The sequence below is a fragment of the Tigriopus californicus genome, chromosome 10, assembly GCF_007210705.1.
Source record: "Tigriopus californicus strain San Diego chromosome 10, Tcal_SD_v2.1, whole genome shotgun sequence".
NCBI classification, from domain to species: domain Eukaryota; kingdom Metazoa; phylum Arthropoda; class Copepoda; order Harpacticoida; family Harpacticidae; genus Tigriopus; species Tigriopus californicus.
The window spans coordinates 6,601,592-6,628,526 of record NC_081449.1 but is presented as its reverse complement, the minus strand read 5'-3'; the positions used below and the strand labels follow the sequence as shown (position 1 = coordinate 6,628,526).

General features: G+C 42.3%; 5 protein-coding genes across 5 annotated transcripts; 3 read left to right on the top strand and 2 right to left on the bottom strand.

The window, feature by feature from the left end:
- The first annotated feature begins 1,938 nt into the window (after positions 1–1,938).
- Positions 1,939–3,834, top strand: LOC131887873 (TLC domain-containing protein 2-like). The gene has a single exon (XM_059236593.1). It carries the CDS (start codon positions 2,643–2,645, stop codon positions 3,606–3,608), a length of 966 nt encoding a protein of 321 aa, XP_059092576.1. The 5' UTR covers positions 1,939–2,642; the 3' UTR covers positions 3,609–3,834.
- Positions 3,835–7,363, bottom strand: LOC131887872 (histone-arginine methyltransferase CARMER-like). Its single transcript, XM_059236592.1, has 6 exons — positions 6,876–7,363; positions 6,613–6,812; positions 6,299–6,539; positions 5,611–6,227; positions 5,267–5,543; positions 3,835–4,988 (listed from the first exon to the last, which is right to left on the bottom strand). The coding sequence occupies exons 1-6, from the start codon at positions 7,146–7,148 to the stop codon at positions 4,569–4,571; spliced, it is 2,028 nt and encodes a 675-aa protein (XP_059092575.1). The 5' UTR covers positions 7,149–7,363; the 3' UTR covers positions 3,835–4,568.
- A 7,909-nt stretch (positions 7,364–15,272) lies between these two features.
- LOC131889468 (TBC1 domain family member 9-like) lies at positions 15,273–20,580 on the top strand. Its single transcript, XM_059238574.1, has 9 exons — positions 15,273–15,725; positions 16,325–16,616; positions 16,685–16,809; positions 16,883–17,210; positions 17,278–17,568; positions 18,122–18,417; positions 18,473–19,098; positions 19,170–19,913; positions 19,975–20,580. The coding sequence occupies exons 1-9, from the start codon at positions 15,556–15,558 to the stop codon at positions 20,514–20,516; spliced, it is 3,414 nt and encodes a 1,137-aa protein (XP_059094557.1). The 5' UTR covers positions 15,273–15,555; the 3' UTR covers positions 20,517–20,580.
- Positions 20,581–20,617: 37 nt separating this feature from the next.
- LOC131889469 (centrosomal protein of 152 kDa-like) lies at positions 20,618–23,354 on the bottom strand. The gene is made up of 7 exons (XM_059238575.1): positions 23,078–23,354; positions 22,733–23,000; positions 22,371–22,648; positions 21,793–22,266; positions 21,362–21,727; positions 21,048–21,266; positions 20,618–20,972 (listed from the first exon to the last, which is right to left on the bottom strand). Exons 1-7 carry the CDS (start codon positions 23,240–23,242, stop codon positions 20,700–20,702), a joined length of 2,043 nt encoding a protein of 680 aa, XP_059094558.1. The 5' UTR covers positions 23,243–23,354; the 3' UTR covers positions 20,618–20,699.
- A 722-nt stretch (positions 23,355–24,076) lies between these two features.
- Positions 24,077–26,933, top strand: LOC131889470 (uncharacterized). The gene is made up of 3 exons (XM_059238576.1): positions 24,077–24,635; positions 25,218–25,897; positions 25,977–26,933. Exons 1-3 carry the CDS (start codon positions 24,339–24,341, stop codon positions 26,851–26,853), a joined length of 1,854 nt encoding a protein of 617 aa, XP_059094559.1. The 5' UTR covers positions 24,077–24,338; the 3' UTR covers positions 26,854–26,933.
- Positions 26,934–26,935: the final 2 nt, after the last annotated feature.

Below are 26,935 nucleotides of genomic sequence, written 5' to 3'. Positions count from 1 at the left end.
CTCAAGTAAAAGTTGATACAGTTGGGTTATGATGTTCTCCTAAGACTTTGAAGTGGACAGCAAAAAGTGAAAAAAAATTCTTTGAGGAAAAAAAAAAAATGTATTTTTCAAGATTCGAACGAGGTTTTTTTTACACGCAATTAAAAATTGTTGTTATCATCAAAAAATGTTCTTTTTGGCTGAGATTAGATTATCCATAAATCTCAATAGTTGTTTAGCTCTTCGATTTCAAATACTTTGTACTATTTTTGTTTACTTAGAGAAAACAATGAAGTCATCTCATTCTTACATTCATTTAAAAATTGTGACTCAGTTCTTATACACGCACTGAACATTTAAATAAAGTTTTCCATTTGTGTTAGCCATCCCACAGTAGTGAACAATCTTTTTAGTTGACAAAAGTCTTAAGAAATGCTTAATGTAAAGTAAACAATGAAAATCATTTTGTGGCTACAGCGTACCANTACCTAACCTAACCCAACCTAACCTAACACGACATTAATAGCCCTTAAAGCCTCTATCTAAACCTTTCTAACAGTTTGTCACAAATTTAAAAATGAGCACCGCCAACTAGTCGGTGGAGAATAACGTTTATCCAAGAAAATGGCATGAGCATGTGAAGAAGACAAAGATGCAGTAGAGTTTTGCAAACCAAAATAGAAGGGAGGTGTAGGAAGAGGCTATTTATTGAGCTCTTGCTCGGATGGATTTGGAATGCGTTACTATATATGTTCGATCTTGCATTGACATGAACACACTCTACTTCTACTGGAATAATAAACCATACCAAACAAGTTACAGAGCTTAAATATTGATAATTAAAAGACAATGTAACTATAACTGCAATTGCAATTACAACATAGGTTTAATCTTTTCTTTCCAAATGATTGGGCGAACAATGGTACATTTGGAAAAAAAAGTATAAACGTATAAAAAAAGTATAAAGTATAAAAGTATAAAATTTAACCTCCTGGTTTTGTATCATCCGGGCACGTTTTGGCAAACCCTGGTAAGAATGTCTGAAAATCAGCGGGAATCGGGGCACTGGCCTTGGCTTTCTTTTCTAGTATGGATTTTAGAGCGCTAGCTTCATGTTCCTTGAATAGGGAGAGATGTCCATCTGTAGAGGTCGGAAAAATAATTCCAAAAGGTTAGATCATTCAACTTGAAAGTATTTTCAAGTTTTAGCTAATAGCATAACAAAACCAAGGATTCTGAGCAATACCTTTAGGATTGAATGCTATATTAGAGCAGATTTCAGACCTTTCCCATTTTTCTACGTCAGAGAATTTCGTTCCTATCCGACTTATTTCACATCTAGTTTTACAAGTAAAGTACTAACCTGTACATTATGTTTCTGGTTGAGCAAATATCATGCTTTGGTATAGAAGAGAGGTAGAAAGTGAAACATATTGTTTTATGAAGGCAATTTGCTGACTGCAAGCAATGATATTCCAAGGAACAAACATTCTTGCATGCAAGAATGCAATTTAATTAATCAATAAGCCAATCATATCCCTTCTCATTTATCTATAACTTGCTTTAGCCCTAACAAATCTGCTCCACTGTCAACGTTTAACTTGGACCTTACCTCAACTAAAAGATGAGCAATGTTATGAAAGTCACAACATATTTTTCCGGTTTTGCTCATCATTAGGGCGCGAGGATTGAGTCCTAGCTGGGCTGGGAGGGGTCACTATATTGTGAAGGTGACCACTCTACTCCGTTCAAATTCACGTTTTTACGTAATTTCGGCATAATAATTACTCGACAATTTCGCAATAAAATGGCTAAAACTGCAATAGAGGGGCCTAGATTGCAATCAATCTCTATTTTGAAAAGGCTCACTAATGCAATAATGACATGGACGGCCCATTTAACGAATCTCTTTCTCATAAAATGCAGACGCATTCAGCTTTCAAAACATTTTATATGGTCACTCTACAATTGGGGAGAAAGGCGGACAAGACATTTTTAGGGGCTGGGCACATGTAACATTAAAGTGGTGTGTATTATTCTCGACATTGAACATTCCCAATGCACCCATAGTGAATCCTTCGTGACGTGTTATCTCTGAAGCGTTTCTAATTCAAACAATACCAGCCTGGTATCTCTCTAGTCCGACTGTGAGTGGACATCCGCCCCGGTCGACTTTCATCACCAAAATCCAACGGAGGATGCTCAAATTAGTGAATGACAGGCCCATTACGGACTTGTGTGTCGCCATTTGGCCTACTAACTGTCTCATGGCCTCACGTTCCTCTTCACGCCACTCAGACCCAAGAGACGACTGAGCTGCCTATGGAGCTCGCTGACTGGCTAGATGCATACATACATACTAGCGAGCTAGATAGACATAGATAGACAGATAGATAGAGGTTTGCGGAGCATTTACACAACTTATGCAGACTGACTGACGCGCTCGTGTTTCCTCTTTCACGTTAGCTCCCCGCAAACACTTAAACATTAGCCCCCCATGGGTTAAATGGATAGGAAGACAAGTTGCATAATCACCCGATTTCTCGGTTATCCCGCTTATCTTTGATAGTGTAAGACGGAATCGGAGTCGGATTGGAGTGTCTCAGAGCTGTCCTCGTTCCTGTCTTGGCCTTTGATTGCCTAATTACCGAAGGGTGGTCACGATGCATCCGGGATATGTGGACACGTCTAAATCAAATTCGGGCCCTCTGCCGCCCGAGGCTGATCCCAATTTTAATCCCTTTCTGGCTTATGTGTCGGCGGGGTTCAGTTTTTTCCTGGTTGTGAATATCATCACCAAATGTTTTGTGCCTGAATCGGTGGAATTGGCTGGACCCCGATCCGTGTGGAAATGGCAGAACATCCTGACCTCTTTCATTCATTCGGGCTTGACGGGGTGTTTGGCGCCCTTGGGATTCTATTTGGATCCGAATATGTGCAACGACATGATTGACGCCTTCAATTCCTTTACTCACATTCTGATCTCATTCAGCATCGGTTATTTTGTCTTCGACTTTATGGACATGTACTTGTACAACAAGAAGAAGAGCACCTACGAGCTGTTGTTCCACCATTTCTGTGTCATCAGTTGCTTCGGCGTGGCTGCATACACCAAACATTATCTACCTTACGCTTCCTTGGCATTGGTGGTGGAGATCAATTCGATTTTTTTGCATTTACGTCAGCTTTTCATAATCCAAGGGGTTGATCGTCAATCCAAACGCTATCGATTTGCCGCCTTGGCTAATGTCATCACTTTCGTTTTGTTCAGAATCCTTCTTTTGGGATGGATGACGCGGTGGATCACCATGAATCGGGATAACGTCCCACTGGTATTCTTCACCATGGGAAGCTTTGGCTTGGCCGTGATCACGGCCATGAACGCCATTCTCTTCTACCGGATCCTCAAAAGTGACTACTTAAGCTCGGGCACGAAGTCAACGCCCATCAGTCCGAAGAAACCACTCCGTCCTGAAGAAGGGGATGCCCCTAAATATGTCTCCAAAGACGTGAACAAGATCATGCATAAGATCTTTGACGAAGATAGCGAAAGCGGAACTGACGAGCGTATTTGGCGGTTGGCTGCCAAACACTCCAAAATGACTTCCAGGGACAAAAAGGAGGACTAAGACTGAAAGCCAAACCCGTTCCACAAGTGGAAACATTTTGCTCCGTTATCTTGGTGAAAGACACGGATATTTGCTTTCGTGTGTGAATATCTTATGGAGAAAAAACACGTTCAAAAAGTAGAATAAGTATGCTAACTGTTCAGTTGTAACATGTAGAATTGATATCGTTCCGTGAATCTATAATGAAAAGAAAGTGAACATAAATTCCAGTGATCACACTATTGAATTCAAAGAGACCACGATCATTGACCCACAAGGTCAGCAATCTGTTTGTGTATTTCGCCTCTCCGAACAAGGAAAGATAATAATGTTGATGCATGTGTGGAGATTGTGATCGTTAAGGTTGTCCATTTTCCAAACATCAATCGCATAAAGTCGTGACCAGTCTGGCTGAGAGAAGTGGGAACCGTGTCAAATTGATACAAGAGTCACTATACTTGGTCATCTGGTGTGGTTTGTAAAGAGCTGAATTCGGAATGTTGATTTGATCAAAGGGCTACTATGAAGACGGTTCCAAATTAGGCTGTGGGTATCTTCAATACAAGGAAGGGAAAATGATAGGCTACTCTAGTGGGGAATAAAATGTGTTTTGTTTCTTAAATGTACAAGATTAGATTGAGGTTATGAGAAATTGCCAAGATCACGAAGAGAACCGTCGCAAGCCTCGTAATATTATGCACAAAAACGATAGATCAACTATGAATGCTTCGTTTGCTCATTTCAGAGGGTTTCAAGAGAAAAAGGGAACGATACGGTAGGGAATATGTTGAGCAATATCCATCCTCCTCTACTTTAAAAAAAAGAGATAAAATGTGAGTAACAAAGAAACACGCAGATCCGATCCGCATGAACCGTATAGTAGAGGAGATGGTTGGTGTTAGGGTTGTGATTCTCAAATTCGGGAGAGGTCAGTCATCGTGAATTCTGGATTGTGGTTTTTTTTTCTAGTCCGCACGGCGCTTAGTGTCTTAAATTAGCCGTGGAGGCCGATGTACTGGCATGAGCGGGTTGCGGCATAGATCCATGACTCCCACTCATGGCATTCATCAAGTTAGTGCCGCTTTGTCCTTGCATATAGTCCCCGATCATCATATTGGCAGAGCCTTGTGAGATCAGACTAGGACTGACACCCCCACCGATGAGCTGATTGAATTGGAGCGAATTGGCAGCACTTGTGGGCGGAATGGGCGTGGTGCCGTTGCTCGACGCGTTCGGTACGCTGTTGGCCGTGGATGCCTGTTGCTTCCGGCCAGTGGCTGGAATCGATCCTTGATGGATATTGGCGGAGGCAGACAGGTTGGTGGGCACGTTGGCTGTGTTGTTGTCCAGAGACACGTGACCTAGGCCATCTACGATCATTCCGTTCACCAAGTTCATGGCCTGAAATGTGGCGAGCAAGCGATTTAGACACCCCTTCGAAAACTTGCGACTAACTCTGAATAATCCTTGACACAAATATTATCGTGACTTACCAATAACACCTTCTTGATTCACGATTCAACCGATCATTATTTTAATAATCTACGTCTTTAATCCTTTACATTTAGATGACGTTAATACCTTGCGCCAAATTTTGTTAGTCAAATGCGGATGGAAGGGGTCTAGCGAGTAAGTCACGACAAAAATATTTGCCTTTACGTGCTGTTCATCTACCGTACCTGCCGTGCTCCTTGCATGTCCACTTGGGACCAATAGTTCTCACTAGGCGACGTGTGGTTCTCGCCTGGCGGGGGTGCAGGTTGAACCCCAGTGTAACGGAAGTACGGGTTCTTCAAATCGAGCGAGTTTGTGGACTTAATATTTGTTCCCATGACCTGGCATTCAATTGTGACGTCGTAGCTCTGCTTCATGTTGGCCACCATCAGGACTTTGCCTGTCATGATCTGACCTTGCTTGACAAAAATGGGCGTGTCCAGAAGACACCGCACTTGATACCTATGCAGATAGACAGAAAAGCCCAGTTCAAAAGAAGAAATGACATACAGTAAACAATTTGCCTTACCAGTGAGTCAATGGTTCCGTGGGCGAAGTCGAGAGCCACACGGTGGATCCCGTGCCGATGAAGGCCACGTCGAACCAAAAGGCCAACCCGTGCACGGTTCCCGATTCGAGGAGATGAAATTCTAGAGGGATTTCGATTCGGTGGAGATCCGTTTCGTGGGCCTTTTGGAAATCAATGGTGTGCTTCTGGGTCTTGGCCATGCAGATACGTATGTCAAAGGTGTCGACGATAGGTTGACGGAAATATTCCTTCAAGGCAGCATCTCTCAGGGAGCTCAGATTCACTCCGTGGAAGAACTCCTGATACCAGAAGTTGACCTTGTTGATTTGCTCCATGTAGAGAGCCTCATCTTGGAATGGGGCCACATGCAAATCCCCAAGAGAGGGGAACATCTTGCCCGAAGGTTTGAGCCATTTCTTAGCGTGCAGATAGGTCTCAAGCATGCGTTCGTTCAGCAGCATGTAGCCCATGGGCTCCGAGATGATCATATCCACTTTTTCTGGCAGTTCAATCTCTTCGATCTTACCAGATATCACCTGGATGCATTGATCCACTCGATTGCTCTTGACCAAAGCTTCGGCATGTTTGGCAATGCTGGAACCCTCAACAGCGTATACCTAGGATTACAAAAGAACTCAAATCAGCATAAGGTTAATTAAAACTTTCCATTCAGACTGAAGTAACCAACCTTCTTGGCCCCGGCTTGGTGAGCGAAGAAGCTCAAGATTCCCGATCCAGCACCCACATCCAAAACGATCTTATCGCGAAAATCGGCCAAATTGGAGAGAATGGCTCTTTGGTACGTCGAGGTTCGGATGTAATCCTGCATCATGTTTTGTTGCTGGGACAGGTAACCGTAAAACTGGAAATACTGCATGGCGGATGAATCTTCGGTTCGTTCTTTGAACACTGAAACTTGGGTACCGGATCTGTGGAATACGAACGAAAATGCCAACTTCATTTTGAGCTCTTCGAAAATGAAGACGAATTCTTCCCTCTCACCTGATACTATTCACCATCTGCGTGAATTTTCGGGCCGGTTCCTCGGATTGAAACCTCAAGAGGATGGTTTCCACGTCCAAGTGGAAAATGATGCCTTGCCGACCCACACGAGCCGATTCCACCGACTGCTTGACCAAAAACTCTTGCTCCACCCGACCCTGGGACAAACTCGCCGGGTTGTATAGTTTGATCAACATGCCCTAAAACAGCAAATTATTCCATTAGAGCCTATCCCACCACGTTCGGTCATTCCGCTCCCTCACCTCAGGATCATATTCGGCCACCATGATGACGGCAAAATCATATTTCGGCGTGGGTGTGCCGAATTCGTCCAATTGCGACACGCGGATTTCACTGAAAGACATCGTGGAGGGCGTGCTGGGTCCTCCCAAGGCTCCATTAGCCCCGTGACCACCCCCACTGGCAATACGACTACTACTCCGCGAGGATTCGCTCATGGCTACGTCCGTCGAAGTGGACGGAGCCAGAGGCGGGACGGCCGAGGTTGAAGTGCTGGTAGATGAAGTGGAGGCCATGGGGTACAATGGAACAAAGTCAGTTCACGCAAGAGTGGGCGGACTCGGGTGGATCTGGGTCCAACGGGCACCGGATCGAGGAGGTGGAGACGCGTTTCAAACTCGTGTTTTGAAGCCTCGGGAGTTGTGGAATCAGATCTAGTGGACGAGCAAGCGAGCGAGCGAGCAAACAACCCAAAGACGGGAAACAAGCACAAATGCTTTACCGAAAATCGCGTTCACGCAGTCACTCCTCCACTTTGGCGGGTACAAAATGCGAACTTTTGTGTCTTAGCTAGAGAAGACAACTGGGGTTGGATGAGATGGATGAGTATTTAGTCGCAGTTGATAAATCGATTACATCCAAGTGTTTAACTGGACCTAACATAACTCAATACGTTACCTTAGTCTTCGGATGGTGATGACAAAAAGCACCGAATCATGAACGTAGATGCAAAACTGGAGACACTACCAAGGCACAAACTACAACAAAGCCCCGATATTTAGCTCCCTTGGCTGAGTCCGCGTAGACAGCTCGAATGCGCCAATATAGCCAAGCTTGCAGCTGATTTTTGTTTGGGCCCTACCAGCCGCGTGCTTGATGCATGCTCAAAAAACAGGGCCCTGGGCTCCTGTCGGCGAGCAGATCCCCAACTAGGCGGTTGTCGGCGGCAATCCTTGCATTCCCTGAATAAGGCTGCTGGTGGGCAGTGGCTGTTAACATGTTACGAGCGAATTATATTGTTAAAAACGTTATTCGGCACCCATGGCCATGTCCAAATAGTTTTTATGAGAAATGTGGTTCATTAGTTTTTTGGACATGAATTGACCCCTTGTTTTTGAGCTCCTACTTGTTTCCGTATGGCAAAAATTAACCACATCTGTCCGTATTTAGCATATTTATACAGATATAATCGTGATTATTCTATTTGCTTCCCTCAAATATTCCAACAGAATATTCAGGCGTTGATTCTGGAGCAGAAGTCAAGAGAAGCAAGCTTTTGACAGAAATTCCTAACCAAGGGCTTGCCAGATCGGCCAGCTCTAATTCGTGGTTGGTTCAGATCAGGGTGGGCAATTTTGAGAATTAGCGTGACTTTTGGACACCAAGTGGTCAAAAGTGTCCACAAGTGTCCAAAACTGGACAAAAGTGGACAAAAGTGGGCTGAACGTGTCCAAAAGTAAGTACAATTGTCCAAAAGGAGGTTGACGAGCAAGCATTTTTAAATCCTAAATCATGTTATTTCTTTACCTTATCTATATGTTAACCAGCCAATAGAATCAGTAATCAATAAATTCGAAGCTTTCTTAAAATAAATAAATATGAAGTAACAACTAGCCTTTTCACTAACTTTCCAAAATATGCACTAAAATGTTTTTTGAGATCTCAATTCATTATCTTGATACAATACAGCTTTATAAAGTCAAAACAAATATCATCAATATATTTTGAACGTTAAAAAGTCAAAACCACACTACTATCAGGGCATTTGGTGGTTGGGTAATTTTAACTAAGGTTAAGTCTTCAATTTAAAAAAAGGATAGCAGCTCTATATCAAATATCCAATAATCCTTTTAATATTCGTAATGCATAATATATTTGTAAGGAGTAGATGAATTACACATTTATCATACATCTAAAAACTTTGATATATGTTTCTTCAAAAAACATAGTGATTATTCTTATTTCCTGACATTAAACGCATCTTTAAGTTAAAAAATATGCCTAATAATATCTCAAGTAACTTGCTTATGGAAGAAAAGCCATAGATACAGGAAAATATGTCGTGATTGAATTTTAGCAATTGGTAAGATGTTCAATTCAAGGATTAAAGTCAAAAAATAAAATCAGCGAGAATCCATTGAACAAGGCTGGGAGGGCAGTTGAAAAAAAGTTGTGTGCACCAAGTTACAAAAATTTCCAACTTTATATTAAGAGGAAGAAAACAATCTTTTTTTAAACTGAAGCAGGGGGCAGTAAAGGTTCCCTGAGCGAAGGTGTCTTGGGGCGGTCAATAGGTTTTGGCTGCAGGTCAAATTAAGGAATGTAGAGACCCAAGGCTCAAAAGGGGCAGGAGCCGAGGAAATCCTGCTGGAGAGAAATCAGACTAGTTAGGCTGTAAACCGGTCCTTCAGCACACCACATATTTACGTTGGTTTGGGCACCGATACCCGGGCATATTTTACGTCTGCTACAATAATTATTGCGGTTCCTAACGGTATTAAAGGTTTTAGGTGGGTGGGAACTGTGCATGGAAGAAAACCAAACTACAGGCCATCTTTGATATGAGATTTGGGATTTATTTTTTTGTTCACATTAGGGGGGCTCACGGGAATTGTGCTTCCTAATTCGTCTTTAGATATTGTGCTTCATGACAAGTATTACGTTGTTGCTCATTTTCATTATGTTTTGAGAATAGGCGCAGTGTTTGCATTGTTGGGAAGACTTATTTACTGATTCCCACTCTTTACAGGAGTAACATTAAATCCCCTCTGAGCTAAGGTGCAGTTTTTTACAATATTTTTTGGGTATCGATAATGAATTTATAATTTGATGGGCTCAATTGTCGAGCAAAAGAGGATATCTGAAGTCCATCTCGAGGATTTTTGAACATTGTGATGTATGTGCTGTTGAGAGAGAAAATAGGGTTCTTGTCAAAGAGATTTTGGTACAAAAGTATTACACCACAGTTCCTATGATGTGATACCACGGTAAACAGCTCGATCATATCTGAAGACAGTTTGTGGGCAAAATCATCGATAACAACGATAGACCCCGATTCAAGATGTGTGGATATACGATCTTCTATATCATTTAACGATGGCATTCCAGACACCCATGAACTAACAATTTCATGTTTTCAAATTCGGAAAATGATGACTGCCAATGATTGTAATAATAAACGATGAATGGTTTATTCGAATTATCAATCAAATCTTTCGTTTGGGATAGGAAATTTAAGACGTGTGTAGTCTTACCGCAACCACTACCACCACACACGAGCCAAGTAAATGGAAAATGCAATCTCATAGTATACATGATGATTCAATGTCACATTCATTACTACTCTCTTATATACAAACCAATGAATGGCCATTTATTTCTGTACAGCATGATCTATGTTTACAAATCAACACGATTGTTATGATTATTATTATTGCTGTTTTTGTTTTCGTTGTTGTTGATGTTGATGTTGTTGTTTAAATTGATGAAATTCACAGCATTTTCTTTCATGCTCATTCAGAATTTGTTTCAGTGCATCGAATAAATTTCATGCACATTGAACGTTTAAGTTGAATGAATATTCACGTTCTTTTCCGTCTTTGGTGGAAATACGCTTGATGACAATGCCATCATACAAAAATCCCTTGATAATCTTCGATGATTGCGGTTCCGCAATGTGTTGCACCACCACCCTACAGCCATAATCGAGGTCAAGACCCATATGGCTTGACAACGGCTGACCGACAGGCTGTTAGTGCCGGTGGTGTTACCCTGCCCCCTCTGGCCGTCGGCGACCGTGTTGCTGTTCAGGATCCGGTCTCTAAGCGATGGGTGTCGGGCTCTACCATCCTCAAAGCATGGATCACGACCGGTCCTACGTTCTCCAGTCACAACACGGGACTGCTATGAGGCGAAATCGTCGATTCCTTCGTCTCGACTCGACTATTTCTCCGAATTTGGTCAATGCAGGACCGGATCCATTGGATTCCCCGGCCCCTCCTCGGCGTAGTCGTCGTCTACGAGGGCTCCCTCACGAATAACGGGGGAAACGCCCACGTGATGGATGTGGGGAAGCGGGGGTTTTATTTACGGAACACGGTGGTTATAATTCCTGATTAAGTGCTTGCTCAAATGCCAAGACTTCTAGTTGCCAATTTCTTTGCTAAATGTACACAAAGAACAATTTTTGTTTAATAAATATCTTTAAAATCAGCTCATATTTGTATATTAATGCACTTAAAATAGATTTTTAAGTATCTTTGTGCAAAACCTAGCCAAACAATATTATCAGAACTCTTAGTCATGCACTGATATCAAATTTTATCAATATCTATTCAGCAGATGCTTAGTTATTACACTTTGAAAGTTGCATTTTGCAATAAAATAGTTCGAAAAATGACATAAACCTACCTTAGTTAATTGCAAAAAACAAATGATGTGCTTTTATGATAGCATGAAAATAAATGATATTCTTTCAGTTTCATAAACATTTCCCTAAAGCCTAAAATTAATTAAAATGGGCACCTAAAATTTCCTAAGTATGTGAAACTTCCAATTATTCTGTCTTAAACTTGGCATGGTAGACTAGCCAATCTTGTGGTTGAAATTTTACAAGTATACATCTGCCACTTTAATTTTCAAATTTGCCACTTTTTGCACGGATTATTTTCTACGTACCAAAAGCATTGTCATCAAATGGTAATAAAAATGTCTTAAACTTCACGATCACAAATAAATGAACTCATGGTTAACGATTATGATAAAATAGTTATGAATTGTTTATTTTAAGTAAGTTTTAAATGATATTATAAACTATTTTTTGATTGTTCTGCATGCTTTTGAGAAATGGAACGTTTTCATTTATTTTTGAGACGTTGAAAAAGCATACCATATTTCTTGGCAATTTCTATAAGGTATAACCAGAGCATATTGCAGCCAAATTTGGTGCAAATTACAACATTTGAAGGGTAATATATCAGAGCCTGTTCAATGGATTTTTATGAAATTTGAATTGAAGACATAACTAAGGATGCTTCAGATACCTTTCGTACCTTCTCTGAGTACTGTACAATCACAACCTTTCTAGCCTCTCCCAATACGAGAGCTCTCTCATATCTTCAATGTTCCTAGTAAAACATCTTTGGACCTGCTCGAGCTTTTGCAAACCTGCTGAACTAATTGGAGCCCAAATGGGAGAGGCATATTCAAGATGCGGCTGAACAATCGACTTGTAGAGAGTTAGCATCGTGACACTATCTCTGGACTTAAACGTGCGATATATCCAACCACATGTTTGAAAAGCTTTACCAACTTTCAACGGGATATGCTCATCGAACTTTCCATTATCTTGTAGGACTGCACCCAAATCCTTCATGGATGAGACCTGCTCAATGCCCTTACCTTCATCATCTAATAGTGGAGTGTCAAAAGGCGTCGACCCAAGGGTCATTGAGCGGAATTTCATTCCATTCAAGGCCATGTTACTCGCAGCAACCCAGGAATAAATTTGGTCTAGGACCTTTGCCAGACAACCGGAATCCTGACCATTCCTACCAGATACCAATTTTGTATTATCAGCATAGGAAGAGATACTGACATTACTACTACCAAGCTTCTGAAGCGGAGCAATGAAGATAATGAAAAGGAGAGGACCCAAAATGGAGCCCTGAGGGATACCCGACTTGACGTCATGTATGTCACTAAGGGATCCCTGAACCTTAACTAATTGTTTCCTACCACAAATGAAACTTCTTAGCCAATTGAGAACCTTGCCTTGGATCCCAATCTCATGGAGCCTGTTAACTAAAAGGCCATGATCTACCTTGTCAAAGGCCTTGGCAAAGTCGAGATAAACTACATCGACTGATTCATGGCTCTCCAGTCCCTCAATAACCTGCTCTATATGCTCAATCAGTTGGGTAACCGTGCTAAAATGTGCTCGGAACCCATGCTGGCTAGGAGGAAGGACTTCATGTATATCAAGAAATTCAACAAGTTTGAACTTCATGATCTTCTCAAACACCTTCGCAGTATTCGAAGTGAGAGAAATCGGCCTATAACTACTGGGGAGTGACTTATCTCCCCCTTTGAAAGTTGGAACCACATGAGCTACCTTCAGAGAAGAGGGGAACTTGCTCTGGTCCAAGATGCAATGGATTTGAATCCTTAGTCAATTGATGATTGTTTGAGGCCCTGATAAAGGAAGCTCGAACTATTGCTCGTATGCCCTGATGAGGGTTATAACCGGAGACCTTAAGATAGGTATAAGAAATTGAAGCCCATGTACTGGGTGCCCTCCATCTTTGAGAGCTATCAAGGTATTTATACCTTGTGCTTGGGTCAAGAATTCCATGTTTCTATTCACCACGGGAATTCAATAAGTCAGGACCTTTCACCTCTGGCTGGTAGATGGAACACTAATTACCACTTTTTTGTCTGTTACATCATGAATATGTAGATGCATTGGTAATTCAGCGCTAAGTTGTACAGTAGCTCTTATTTTCCTGTTGGTCAAAATGTCTCTTGGTCTAGCTTTTCACGAACATATTTCCTGTTCATGTTATGTACAGATGAAAATTGGTTTCTGTCTTCAGACGCACTATTTGACTTATCAATCTTTGACTTGTTCGAGAATTTCTGAATCGATAAAAAATCCTTAAGGTATTGGATCCTCGTTGTCGTCGGATCGGTTCCGATGCTGATTGTTGAAGGTCCAACTTTCCCCGATTCATCTGCACAACTAAAACTTTAGAACAATGGCCTAGATTAATAACGGATGGTTTTGATATACAGGTTGGTTTACTCTCCAGTTGTGAGGATGGATGGGCAAAAGTAAAACCCCAAGGAAATAAGAATCAGAAGTAACATCAAGAAGCTTCTGTCTGGGAATGATTGCGAAATTCATCACATTTCCAGTTTGACTGAAGGATTGCACATGACCGAGAGCATTGTCAACTGAGACAAAATCAATATATGGCGAATCTCGCTATATGGCCTTTAGTTGGAGGAACAATCCTGGTATAAGCAATATTTTCATTGAAACTGTTATTTTTGTTGACAAGTTACGTCAGTTATATAAGTCAACAAAGAAGCAGAATCCGGATATAGTAAACTGTTTTTTTTTTTGGTTTGGTTTTTCACGGGCTTTTCTAACCGCTACAGGGAATGTAATCCCCAGTACTATTAAAATGAAAGATTATAATTCGTCTATTTATTACCTTTCAATTTTTATATGATATTTGGTCTACCAACGAATTTGAGTTGGCAGACCGAGCTAATCCTTGAATGTAGGGTTGATCTGGAATGCTATCTAAAAATTTGTCCAAGTCTGACTTGAAAGATGCTACCGGATCAACAAGGCCTACGTATTCCCTACGAATATGAGGGAAACAAATTAAACAATGAAGGAGCCCGAGAAAGAAGAGATGTGGACTTCATTGTTCGAACTAGCCTGGATTGTCGAAGACTTGAAGGTGCTCTCAAAACGCACATTAAGCCTCTACGGTCACTAGAATTGACCCTAAACCTGGGTTGGGACAAAGCTCATGGATACTTTTGAAAAACGTACAATATCAGATTACCTTTCGTACCCTCTCTGAGTACTGTACAATCCCAACCGTTCTAACCTCTCCCAATACGAGAGCTCTCTCATTCCTGTGGTATGACCCACACACAAACACCACGAACACTACACGTGCACAGCAACCAAGGAGCAACAGAGGAAGTCACACCTTGGTTCGAAATTCCTGGGAGATAAGAACGAGAGCAAACTAAATGCGTCTGTTCTCAGCGAGCTCCAAAACTTTGGTGGGAAAAGCGTTGGATTTTTCCCTAAATCTGCATGATTTGTCCTCAAACGGGCAAAAAAGAATTGGAGGAGTTGAATTTCCTGTGAACATTTGAAAATATATAAAAACATCAATATAATTTCCTTTATCAAATCAGTGCACATTGCACTGATCAGAGTCATTAGTCATTAGTCATTACTACCGTATCACGACAAAAAAAACAACAGAGTTCTATTATAGAAACGACCCGGATATAGGTAGAGACTAAAGTAGTCTCTAGATATAGGAACCTTTTTTCGGTACATATGGAGGTTTCGTATATCACACTTGGCCAGAAGGCCAGATGAATAGACTACAACGATTGGAAACCAAATGTTGACTTCTAAAAAGTAGTAATGGAAAGTCGAAATATTACAATCTTCTGGGTTACAGCCCTTTGAAAAAGGAATCAAGTTTGTTCAATTACTCCAAAATCAAATGAATGGGTCGCAGGTTGCCACCCATTGTGTTACAATAGATAGGATTTTTAGTTTAATCTCAAACTAGCCCATTTTTTGAAATGTTATATCAATTCTAATGATGTCTGATCTATTTTGGCCCCAAATCAGCATTATTTTCCTAATCCTAGTACATGGTTACTCATGAGTCGTGCCTGCCTGGACTCGAAGCTTTTCTGTCAAATCAGTGAATCGGCACAACTCTACTCAGCTGTCAGTGTAGTGTTTTGTTTCTCCGTCACTTCAGTTCATTTTCACGACTGATCTGATCAAACTGACTAGAACACAACTCGATCCAATCGATCAAAGGGAAAACGATCTCATTTGAGTCGAAGGTCAAGACCTCATTGCCATTTCTAGTCTACGGCTAACGATTAACAGTGTGTCTATGACTGGGTGACGCCCACCCGTGGTTTAGGATGTGGGTCAAGCCGAGCGAGGTGTTGGTGAGCGGGCCGTTATGGACCATCGAACGGGCGAATCCGCATTTCCTGCTCCAACGACGCAAAGGGCGCGGCACCAAGGGCCTCTCGTCGCTTTTGGTGGGCACTTGGGACACGGTGCTCAACACCAAACCACCCACTTATCGGTAGGAGAAACTACTTGGAAAGGACCAAACCGTAGGCGGACTAGTTGTGGCCTTTACAATGAGACGTTTTTTTAAGTTGTCAAGGTTTGACAGATGTGGTGTTACTTAAGAATACTTTGTTACCCAGGTTTTCGTACATAATTTCCAAGTCCTGCTTGACTGAAAAAACTCTTTTGGGTGTTGTTTCGGCTTTGACAGATCGAAAAGCCTCATCGGCCGGCTTTTTTCTACATATAAGTCCCAAAATATCCACTCTTAACCGACTTCAATGTGTCTGACATGAATCCAGTTGTGTTTCCAACGCAAGATATGAGTGCAAGGTTTATCCGGCTGGAGGTCCAGTCGTTGGGCCGAACGTCACGCGGCAATTTTGCGTTGGCACTTTCAGAAATCCAGATCATCCATGACGGAAGGAACATCGCCGCGGGTTGTCCCGCGACGGTCAGCGATGGCACAGATGCTCCCAAAGACTCGACGATATGGAACCCGCAGCATCTGNCCTCATCGGCCGGCTTTTTTCTACATATAAGTCCCAAAATATCCACTCTTAACCGACTTCAATGTGTCTGACATGAAATTTGTCCTGTTTTTGTATATAGAATCTTGCACCAGAGTGAAGATTCCGAGGTGTATCTACTCGTATCCGAGGCCATGGAATCCCGCGAGGCTCTTAAAGATTGGCAATGGTTGGAGAAGGAGCTGCTGCCGACCTTGACAGATATCAGTACCGAGGAGGCTTCGGATTTTGTCCGTGCCAAAATCGAAAGCCTCTTGGCCATTGACAAGGCCGAACATGCATATACCTCTGTCGAAGACGCCGAGTCGATTCCTTATCGGGAGGCCAGTGAGAAATTCCGCAGGCTTTTCAATGTGAGCGAGGATGATAAATTGGTAAGTTGTCACGTTTTTTCATATTGAGTCATGGACATATTTGAAAGCGGCCGAAAAAATATTTTTAGGTGAGCTACTATTCAGCCTCTTATTGGAAGGGCAAGTTTCCCCGACAGGGTTGGGCCTATCTTACGGTCAACAATTTGGCGTTCTACTCGTACATCCTGGGTCAAGAGATCAAATTGTTACTCCGGTAATGCAAAACGACATTTTTCATGGAATGAATGGTCAGATATTCCTATTTGATTTGCATCATTTACTTGTAGATGGACCGATGTGACCCAGATCAACAAAAGTCACACCATTTTGGCGCCCGAGTCGGTGGAAATCACCACCCGGGATCAGGTGTATTACTTTTCGTTCTTCTTGTCAAGCGTAGAAGCGTTCGCTCTAATACAACAATTGGCTAATCTCGGGATGCGGAAACTTATCAACGATGACACCTATCAGCACGATCTAGAGCTCCTATTGAAGCGCAGTAAAAATGTGCCCAAGAAGGCCTCATTTCTCAAGCGAGATTTGGACGCCCGAAAAATGTCCGAGAAGTTTCGTATGTTGTTCCAAGTGCCAAACACGGAGAAACTGGACGGGCAGGTTCGGCTTTAGTCCTGATCTTAGGCAAAACTGATTGGTTTCAATAATCATGGGTTGACTTCTATAGGTCGAGTGCTACATTTGGACCCCCTTCAACCAGAAGTATCGCTTTGGGCGGTTGTACATCAGTCAGAATTTCATTTGCTTTCAATCCCATGTGGCCAATCTAGCAAGTCTAATCATCCCCCTGAGGGACGTGACGTGCGTGGAGAAAACTGATTCCCAACCTAATGGAAATACAGTGGACGAGGCCATCTCCATCGCCATGAAAACTACGAAAAAGCCTTTTATTTTCGCTCAGATCCCTGATCGTAATTTCGTGGTTGAAAAGCTATCGGATCTCCTCTCCAAACTTGAGGTATGACAGTTTTATCTTTCGAATTGGCTTGAAATTTTCTTGAGCATTACTTTATCACAGCCTACCGTTGATTGAAACAAGGGGAAAACGTGTAAATAGTAAAAGTAGCTCTGAAAGTATGAAATCTTTCGCAAATTTATTTTACTCATTGATCAGAATATAATCACAACTAAATCACAGATTTTCAAAGATATTCGCTCTATTTATAGAAGTCCGTGACTGCTAATATGGGATTTCACTTGAGAGCGAAAAACCTGTTAGCGATTAGCTATAGTTGTATCTAGCCCTTCCAGTGACTTAGCTCCATGGCATACAATGTATGGAAGATCAATCGACTTATAACCTCTTTTCCCGGGGCATATAAAAATTGTCAACAGCTGACTTGATATTGTGTAATTTAACTGTTTGAACATTGAAACATTCTTTACCTAGAGTGCGGAACTTTTAATCTTCCTACTCTGGAAGTACCTCCATTAGCCTTATAAGAAGCCATTGCTCTCCTTTTGAAAGCACTGCACTAGAGCCTAAAAAGTTTGGCTACTTTTGTTATCAGGATCCCAGCGAAAATGTTCTGACCAAAAGCGGATCTGGAAGTGGGAGTGGAGTCGGCAGTGATTATGTGACCAATGTTTCACTCCCTACAACTTGCTCGTCTTCGGGCAGTTTCGAAAACATGGAACCTTGCGAACCGCTAATGAACATTTTCAAGGAGGATCATCATCTGGACCAATCATTGGAGGCCACCAAGGAAATATTGTGGGAGAAGCATTTCAGCGAATTTGGACGAGGAGTGTCCATGTTTAGAACTGTGGAATGTACAAATCTGATACTTAAAGGCATTCCTGATCGGTAAGGTGAGACAGTATCTACTCATGAGTCAATGTCTGACCCAATTCTTTTAAAGATTCCGCTGTGAGTTGTGGATGAACTCATCTGGTGCCGTCCATGAAAAGTTGTCCCATCCAGGTTATTACAATCTAATGGTCGAACAATCCCAGGGGTTAAAAACGGTGGCCAATGACGAGATCGAACGAGATCTTCACCGTTCCCTCCCCGAGCATCCCGCTTTCCAGGGGGACATTGGGATCAACGCCCTCCGAAGAATCTTGAGTGCTTATGCTCATCGTAATCCTCAAATTGGTTACTGTCAAGCCATGAATATCGTGGCCTCCGTGCTGTTGATTTATTGCTCGGAGGAGGATGCATTTTGGCTCCTGGTGGCCATTTGTGAGCGTTTCCTACCCGATTACTACAACACAAAAGTGGTTGGAGCCTTGATTGATCAAGGGGTACTCGATGAGCTTCTCAAGGACGAGATCCCTGATCTGAGCTCCCGGCTTGAAGAGCTGGGCATGATCAAGTCCATTTCCCTCTCGTGGTTCCTGACAATCTTTCTGAGTGTGATGCCATATCAAACCGCCGTTCACGTTATGGATGCATTTTTCTACGATGGAGCCAGAGTTCTTTTTACAATGGCCTTGATCATCTTGGCGAGGAACGAGAGCTTCCTATTGAAGTGCTTGGATGACGGTAAGGCGGCAGAGAATGTCACTCTATTCCATGTGGTGGAGACTTCTAAAATGTAACTGTTGATGTTTTAGGCGAGGCCATGACCAAGCTAACCGAGTTCTTCAAGTCGATTCTCCGTGATGATCCTGATTATCACCAATCGCCGTCAAAAGTCGATCGTCAGCCAACGATTTCCTTGCTTTTAAATGAATCATACCACACATTTGAGCACATCACTCGGGAATCTATTGAAAAACTCCGACTCCAGCATCGGTTGAGAGTGGTTCAAAACTTGGAAGACACGCAAATGAAACATGTTCTTCGAAGTGTTGATCAATCCCAAACCAAAATCACGGACGATGAGATCCAGGCACTCTTCGTCATGGTTAAAAACGGACAATTGGAAAGAACCAGCGCTATGTTCGTTGACCCACAGGAAAAAGCCGATCCCAACCGACATTACTACGAGTTGTACAAAATTGATTTGGATACTTTCAAAAATGTATTTCAATATGTTAGTCCTTGGGGAGAGGGGCCTGAAATGGGTCAAGTTCTGGCCGAAAGACTCTTCCGACTCATGGATACGAATGACGACAACTTGTTGAACTTCAAGGAGTTTGTCTACATCTTGGACATGGTTTGCAAAGGAGATCACATCAAAAAGCTGAAACTCCTCTTTTGTCTTCATTTGCCTGGAGTGGTTCTTCCGGGTGAGCTAGAGAGCCCGGATTCTGTAGATGGAGCAGAAATGGCGTGTGATGCCAGTGATTTCTTTATCGGGAAAGATGATCCTTCGAGGGAAAAGAAAGTGTCAGCCGCGTCTCTTGATCATGATGGTAAGTTCATCAAACTTTAGTTGGATTGATTTGCATGAAGTAAGCGAAAACTGCTTTCCAGATTTGGACTTTGCGGATATTCCTGCCGATGAACCCGAGACGAGGGCAAAAGAGAGTGACTTGAAAGAGCTGAACAAGATCCTTTTCGGCTCGGAGTCTAAAACCGACTTGAAGAAGTTTCCGCCTTTGCCGCAAAAGAATTTTATTCATTTATGGAAGACCCTCCACGATATGTTCTTGCAACCCAGTTCGAATCCGGCCATGGTGGACTTTGACATTGAGAATCTGTATCATTCCGTGTCCATAGTAGGAACTTTGTTGCTCCAAATTGGCGAGGTGGGACAAAAAGTTCAAAGCTCTTCCAAGGCCCAAGAGGAATTTGGGAGCTCCCTTCCCAAATTGCCCAATCTGCCCCCTGAGCCTATCGAGAACTGGTCCATCAGTTTTGAACAATTTCTGGCCTGCGTGCTAAATGAAGCCGTCCTTGTGGAATATTTCGATCGGAAGATTCCCATCCAAATGGGTTTGGCCAAGATGAACTCCACCCGATTGATGAGACAAGACAGTATTTCCCTCACTAATCGATCTGTTTTCTATGTGTGATAGATATGTCTCTTGATTTTGATTGATTTCTTTTGCGTCACGAAATGAAGTTTATTAGTATCAATGATGCAATTATTGTTGGGTAACATCCACCACGAGTATCCGTGTCATATGGAAGATCTTTATTTGGTCCTTGTGGCAAATAAGCTTTCTCTGTGAAATCAAAACTTTCTCTTTTTTTAATCAATGATTCTGTTGAAACAATGGCAATCGCTCTGATGGTTTCTTCAGTTGCTCCTTTGCATCTCTTGTGGCTTCAGCGAAAATTTTCGCCATTTGGCTGGAGGTTGTAAGATGTTTTCGAGGTCGATTCTCCTCATCGCTCGACTGATGAGAGTGCTTCATTGGATTTGGATGCAAATCCATCGACAATGGACCTTCGACCAAATCATCCTGAACCAAACGATGGAGCTCGGACTCAAAATTGTCTTTCAAAGTCTGCAATTCGTCCTCAATCTGGTTCAATCATAGAAAAACATGGTTCATGCATTGCTTAATCAAAGTTTAAAGTGATGATGTATATTTTTTTACCTTTTTTTCACGCGATTGGTAGGCTCCGTCCAATTTACTCTTATAGTTTAAAAGAGTGTTTTGAAATGTTTCACGCAATCTGTCGATCTCGTTCATGTAATGGGCCTCCTTGTTTTTGACATGTTTTTGATAATGAATCACCTTTTTCTTCAGATTGATATACTTTTTGGATACTTCTTCCAACTCTCTTCTGTCTTTACCGTGATTGGCACGGATTTTCTAGGATACAAAACAGGCAAGTACCATCATGATGAAATGATACTTCGACTCTCGTAAGATTTAAAAAAAAAAAGAATGTTTGTCAATCCGCTTACCGTGATTTCGATTTCCCAATGACTGACCAAGTTTTCGATCCGTTCTTCTTGTTTTTGCAGAAGATCGTTTTTTCGATGGTTTTCGTCCTTGAAGAAATCCAGCTCCCGCTCCACGTTCCGGTCAATGGTCTCCTTGGTTTTCAGACTCTCTCTATCGACCTCCCGGAGTTTTTGCTGAATAGTTAACATGTCTTCTTTCATCTTTTCACATTGCCGTATCAAATCACGTTCTCGACGCTTCAGCTCGACCACCATTTCATCCTTGGCATTCAATTCCAATCGAAGCTCATATAATTGATCCTTCGCGGAAGAATGGGCCTTTCCTTGGGAGTCTTGTAACTGTTTTTGCAACTCCGAGATTTCGTCCTAAAACACACCAATCGTGAAGTATCTCTCGCGTAATAATGATATCCCTTTCCTCCTCTGATTACCATTAAGTCGTGGATGTGTTTGTCTTGCTCATGTCTTTGTTGAGTTATTGATCCTAGTTTGGTCTTCAAATCCACGATCTCCTTCAAAGGGTCACCTATTCGGCTTTCCATGTCGTGCGTCGAGTTGGCCACGATCACTTGAGTAAGTTTTTTCTGGGTTTCGGCCAATCGATGGCTCAGATCTTCGATCCTCTCTGATTTTTCGATGAGCATGCTCTCATGTTGCCTTTGGGTCTCGTTCATTTTCCCTCTTAACGAATCCATTTCGTTCTCATAGCGTTTCAACTGAGCATTCAGACGATCCACCTCTTGTTCCAAATTGAATACCTCATTTTCGTGCCTTTCTTTCAATGAACTGACAATGGCATCATGATGTTCTCGGGCTTTCAGAACCGTGTCCTTGCGTTGAAGATCAATCAATTGCTGTTGTAAGGTCTGAATCATATGATCCGAGGCCTCTGAATGGGCAATTAGCTAAAAATTACGAACATAAATCAACTCAAGATATCGATTGCTTAAGACGCTGCACGGTGGCACTCACATATCCTCTTTTAATCAAGCATCTGATCTTTACTTACTTCCTCTTTGGACTTTTCTTGTTTTAGTACATTCCCTTTCAAGGCGTCGATTTCAGACCTGAGAGCGCGATTATCATCGGCCGTGGATTGATAGGCATGTTGGCTCTGCTCCAATTGAACATTTACCCGCTCATTATCGGCTCTCAATAGAGCTAATTCATGCTTCAAACGTCGATTTTCCCCGCCATTCTCGCCCCTCAAGGATTCTATCTCATGCTTGAGACGATCGATCTCATGACCGCGGGCCAGATACAGAACTTCGAGCTGTTCGTTATTGGCTGTAAAGGAAGATAAAGAATACAAATGGTTGCAATCAGCTTTCCTGTGCAAAATTAAATGTGTTTTCCTTTGACGTTCAATACCCGTTTGTTGGACTCTAAAATGGCCCGAATCTCCTTCGTTTCTGGGCGTATCTTCTCGTTGAGGCGTATCGGCCTCGAGCGTACCGCCTTCCAGATCGATTCCGCCTCTAATGTAAGGCGTAGAAGTGAGGAAGTGCTCGGGCACACGAGACGGCTGACCTTCATGACGAGGTGTTTTAGAGTCGGAATGGCCTTCGTCCATGAAACTTTCATCTTCTTCCAAATCCAGCTCAATATCGTCAAACGCGCCTTCCAACTTTTTGGCAATCTATAATGAGTCAAGGATTGGATGATGCAAGTACATCTACGTACATATCTAGAGTAGCTAGGCCGATGTAGGATTACTTCTTGTTCTAGACGATGTTCCTCTTCTTGCTCTTCTAAGGCTTGATCTTCGTGAATTTGTTCAGTCGTGGGATTGAGCGGATAGACGGAGAGACCGGGATCTTTGGTGGTTTCATCCTCGACTGAATCCCCGGTCAAGGAGCGGAATCTGGCGGACGAGGACATGAACGGATCGGGGTCCCAAGAGAGGCGGGTGAATGCTTCACTGTTTCAATATTTCCTGCGCTTTTTTTGTAAACAAACAACTCTGAGGAATGCAACAGCTGATTCAACCAGGTTGGTGGTGGTTGAATGTTGCTCATGTTGTACTCTGGAGGTACTTGGTGGATTTGTGCGGGAAGTAGGGATAAGGCGGTGTTTCTCTCATTTAAGACCGATTACCCGAGACGTGATTCAGATAATGAGACAGTGATAAGCGCGTTATTACATGATGATAGCCTCCTTCCACTGGACGAAATATGTTTTACGTTCTACACTTTAGAGGGCGCTTTGTCACTTAGCCTCTACCAAATAAAGGGCCGATTGGGCAAATTCCTTTATATTGAATTATAATGTGTTTGTGTTGTTTTTGGCTAATTCTATCAAAATCTTATTTATGATTAATGCCCCGGGTCACATTATGTCCGGAAAAGAAATTGCGCTCAAGGCAAGGCAGGAGCAGTTTATTTATCAATCTACCGTGTCTCTTCCCGTTTTCTTTGGGCCGTGTGACGTTGCAAATAAGGGCCCTTATTGGTATTTCATGGATGCAGTGTTAGTAGAAATTATTGTCATATTGATGCCTTGCAGTTAATCGTAATGATGTAAATTCACACCAATTATTTTGAGGCTCCGACACATTCCTAATCATTTGTTTTAAATCCAAATTGAACAAGATACATAATGACAATCTTCTTGTAGGCAATCTGAGATGGAATTGATAAACATATTTGTCTCCACCCTTGAAATAGTTATGGTTGGTGACTAAAAGGAGAAAAAAAATCAGGCCGTTTAAAACAGCATTTATTCCAGAAGATCAAAATAGCGTTTTCTTCAATGAGACGAAAGCGAGATTAGTCCACATTGAAATATATACGAATTCGACAATCGAAAATCGATTGGCAAAAGTGGCCATCCTGTTTGTGGCTTCCGCCAACTGATTAACTTTCGCTGTATCTAGTACTAGCTAGTAGCTCCTACTGACCAAGAATGCATGCACCTCAAAAGCGAGAGTCAAGACCGGTCAAGACCCATGGACTAGCCTCTTCATCTGAAATCAACCATGTCGGCGGATGAGGTCATCTTCCAACCGTGCCCGTTCTGTCCCACCTTTTGGCCGGATTTGTCTCAGCATGTGGCACTACACCCCGAACTGCATTTCCAATGTTTCCGTTGTATCCGCTCCAATATCCGGGGCACCTCGCCCTTATTCATGTCTTATTACGAGCTGGGGGACCATTTGCGGTTGGAACACAATGTCTTCTCTCACCAGATGCATCGGGACACGATCCCACCTTTGGATGGACGCCAAATCGTTTGTCTGCGTTGTCCCACTCGATTCTTTGCTCGAAGTTTGGAGGTGAGAAACGGATCTAGAAAACGGAAGACAATATCACACGTTCAATAGCGCCAAACTCAAAGAGAGAGGCTATCTAAATGAAAAAGCAACTATTTTAGAAAGAATGCAGCACGTCAGCTTTGCAGTTCTGCTTCGTCATTTTAGGTTTTTAAAAAGTCGACTCAATATAAGTATTTCAGCATTTGTTTCTGATAATAATTCTTGCGCTGGGAGCTACTCAATGAAATTCAAATCTTATAATCAAAGCCTCATCGAATATCTCAAACTCGCCGAGTTGACGAAAAATAGATGCGACATTTCTATTTCAATTGTGAACCTAGGTTGATGGTTATAAATGTTAGCCGCACGATAGGGAATATAATGAAGCGGTTAAATGACCTTGGCGTGAAATGCTACCAATATCAAGAAAAAACATAGAATTGTATATGCGTTTGAAGTATTTTTCTGGAGTTTGGCAGAGCCTGTATAATTTGTCGAAATGAAGCATCGACTATGATTTTCATCGAAATGATCCGCTAAAGTGGTCACAAATGTGAACCTGAACATCACAGTTACCACACCATGCGATTGTTGCTATTTTAGGCCATTATTCATCATTACGATAGATGTCATCCTGAAGAAGGGCTGAAATTTGAGCTTGAGGACATTAGCACTCGATCTTACGAGGGTGAGTTTGAAATGAAATGTCGATTTTGTGACTTCGTGACGAACCACTTTCCCAAATGGTTGGCTCACTTCCCCATGACTTATGAGAGATGCGTCAATCTCTCCCAACGATTACTGGACCAGACCCAACCCTATTTCATTGACGCCTCAGAATGCAAAGCGCCCAAAGAATACAAGCCCTCCCCACCAAGTCCAGAGCACAAAAGTGGAAAAAAGCTAATATTTTCCGAAGATACCAAGATTGATGACAAGGACACCTTCCGGCCTAATATTAAAGTGACCCTCATCGACAAAGAGCCCGAAACTAGAGTGAAGGAAGGAAATGCTCCGGACTATTGCTTGGCTTGTGATCTAATCATTCCGAATTGTGAAGACATGGATAAGCATTTGCGATCTCTTGAGCACCAGACTCAATCTGTCACGATCAACTTGCTTTATTGCAATATCTGTTTCATCGCCTTTCCTGGCTGCAATCGTGATCAATTTGATCTTCATTTGCACTCCAAAGAACACCATGCCAACTTGGACCATATGGTGAACACAAGCAATCATTTTCCATTTCCCAGCGGATCCCAATCGCCTAAAAAGAGATCCAGGTTCTGCATATATTTATTAGTCGTTTTCATACACAAGAAAACAATGATCCCAATACGAAACATCTCACTCATGTTCTAGGTCTCCAAGCCCATCTTCGTACCCGACCGGATCTTTAAGCTATAAGAAGATTAAAATAGCTCCGGAATTCAATCTCGCTTGGCACCGCAAGTACTTGTGCCGAATTTGCGAAAGGGCTTGTCCGACCGCATTTTCCTTACAGCAACATTTCCTTGGACGAAGTCATCACTCTGCTATGGAAAAGACCAAATCAAAAAGATTCTATATGATATGCTCGATCTGTTTCCCGCTCAAATTGACGGTGAACATTAGCGAATTTTTCGAGCACGTACAAAGCAAACGGCACTTGGATCGTTTAGACTTCTTGAATAGCATGGAACAGAGCGCAAACGTGAAACGGCCAACTGTCTCCTATAATGTGCCAAAGTCTTTGTCCCATTATCTACCTCCCTCTAACGAAATTCCTACTCCCAGATTTACTTGCTTTTTCTGTGACAAGCTCAAAGACGAATCTCGCGATGCTTCAAATCACCTTGTGCTATCTCATCCTAAAGAACTGTTTCAATGCAAGACATGTTCCCTCTGCTGCTCGTCCCTGAAAGCCATGCAAATTCATTTCAAGAGCGGCCATGTCAAAACCAAATTTGGACGCGATGACATTATCTCGATACCGCGACATTTCTACTACACCCTCTGTCGGGAATGTGAGCCTCCCAGAAAATTTGGAGGTGCGAATAGGAGAATGGTCGAGGATCACTTAAAGCATGAGCATCATCATCGGAAGCCAAATGCGCATCGTTTATGGGTGCGATGTCGTCTTTGTTGCAAGGATTTCAAGAGCGTCTTCGTCTTCGATGACCATCCGTGCATGAAAGCATTTGTAGGCAAGAGTCGAATCTCCTTGGTAGTTCTGGAGGCGGTTATTCGAAACGCTTGAATGCCGCCGGTATGTAGAACCCATTTCACTGAGTATTGTATTGATCGGATGTTTTTAATAATGAAGGAACTGGAAGTGCGCC

Excerpts from the sequence above, each read along its gene's own strand:
- LOC131889469 (XM_059238575.1), bottom strand. The coding sequence starts at position 23,242 with ATGTCCTCGTCCGCCAGATTCCGCTCCTTGACCGGGGATTCAGTCGAG. Across the intron at positions 22,267-22,370 it reads AAGAAAAGTCCAAAGAGGAA|CTAATTGCCCATTCAGAGGC; the intron begins GTAAGTAAAGAT and ends CGTAATTTTTAG. Across the intron at positions 20,973-21,047 it reads ACCAATCGCGTGAAAAAAAG|ATTGAGGACGAATTGCAGAC; the intron begins GTAAAAAAATAT and ends TGATTGAACCAG.
- LOC131889468 (XM_059238574.1), top strand. The coding sequence starts at position 15,556 with ATGTGGGTCAAGCCGAGCGAGGTGTTGGTGAGCGGGCCGTTATGGACC. Across the intron at positions 17,211-17,277 it reads CGGAGAAACTGGACGGGCAG|GTCGAGTGCTACATTTGGAC; the intron begins GTTCGGCTTTAG and ends TGACTTCTATAG. Across the intron at positions 17,569-18,121 it reads ATCTCCTCTCCAAACTTGAG|GATCCCAGCGAAAATGTTCT; the intron begins GTATGACAGTTT and ends TTTTGTTATCAG.
- LOC131887873 (XM_059236593.1), top strand. The coding sequence starts at position 2,643 with ATGCATCCGGGATATGTGGACACGTCTAAATCAAATTCGGGCCCTCTG.
- LOC131889470 (XM_059238576.1), top strand. The coding sequence starts at position 24,339 with ATGTCGGCGGATGAGGTCATCTTCCAACCGTGCCCGTTCTGTCCCACC. Across the intron at positions 24,636-25,217 it reads TCTTTGCTCGAAGTTTGGAG|GCCATTATTCATCATTACGA; the intron begins GTGAGAAACGGA and ends TTGCTATTTTAG. Across the intron at positions 25,898-25,976 it reads TCGCCTAAAAAGAGATCCAG|GTCTCCAAGCCCATCTTCGT; the intron begins GTTCTGCATATA and ends CTCATGTTCTAG.
- LOC131887872 (XM_059236592.1), bottom strand. The coding sequence starts at position 7,148 with ATGGCCTCCACTTCATCTACCAGCACTTCAACCTCGGCCGTCCCGCCT. Across the intron at positions 5,544-5,610 it reads ACGGAACCATTGACTCACTG|GTATCAAGTGCGGTGTCTTC; the intron begins GTAAGGCAAATT and ends CTATCTGCATAG. Across the intron at positions 4,989-5,266 it reads ACATGCAAGGAGCACGGCAG|GCCATGAACTTGGTGAACGG; the intron begins GTACGGTAGATG and ends GCCACATTTCAG.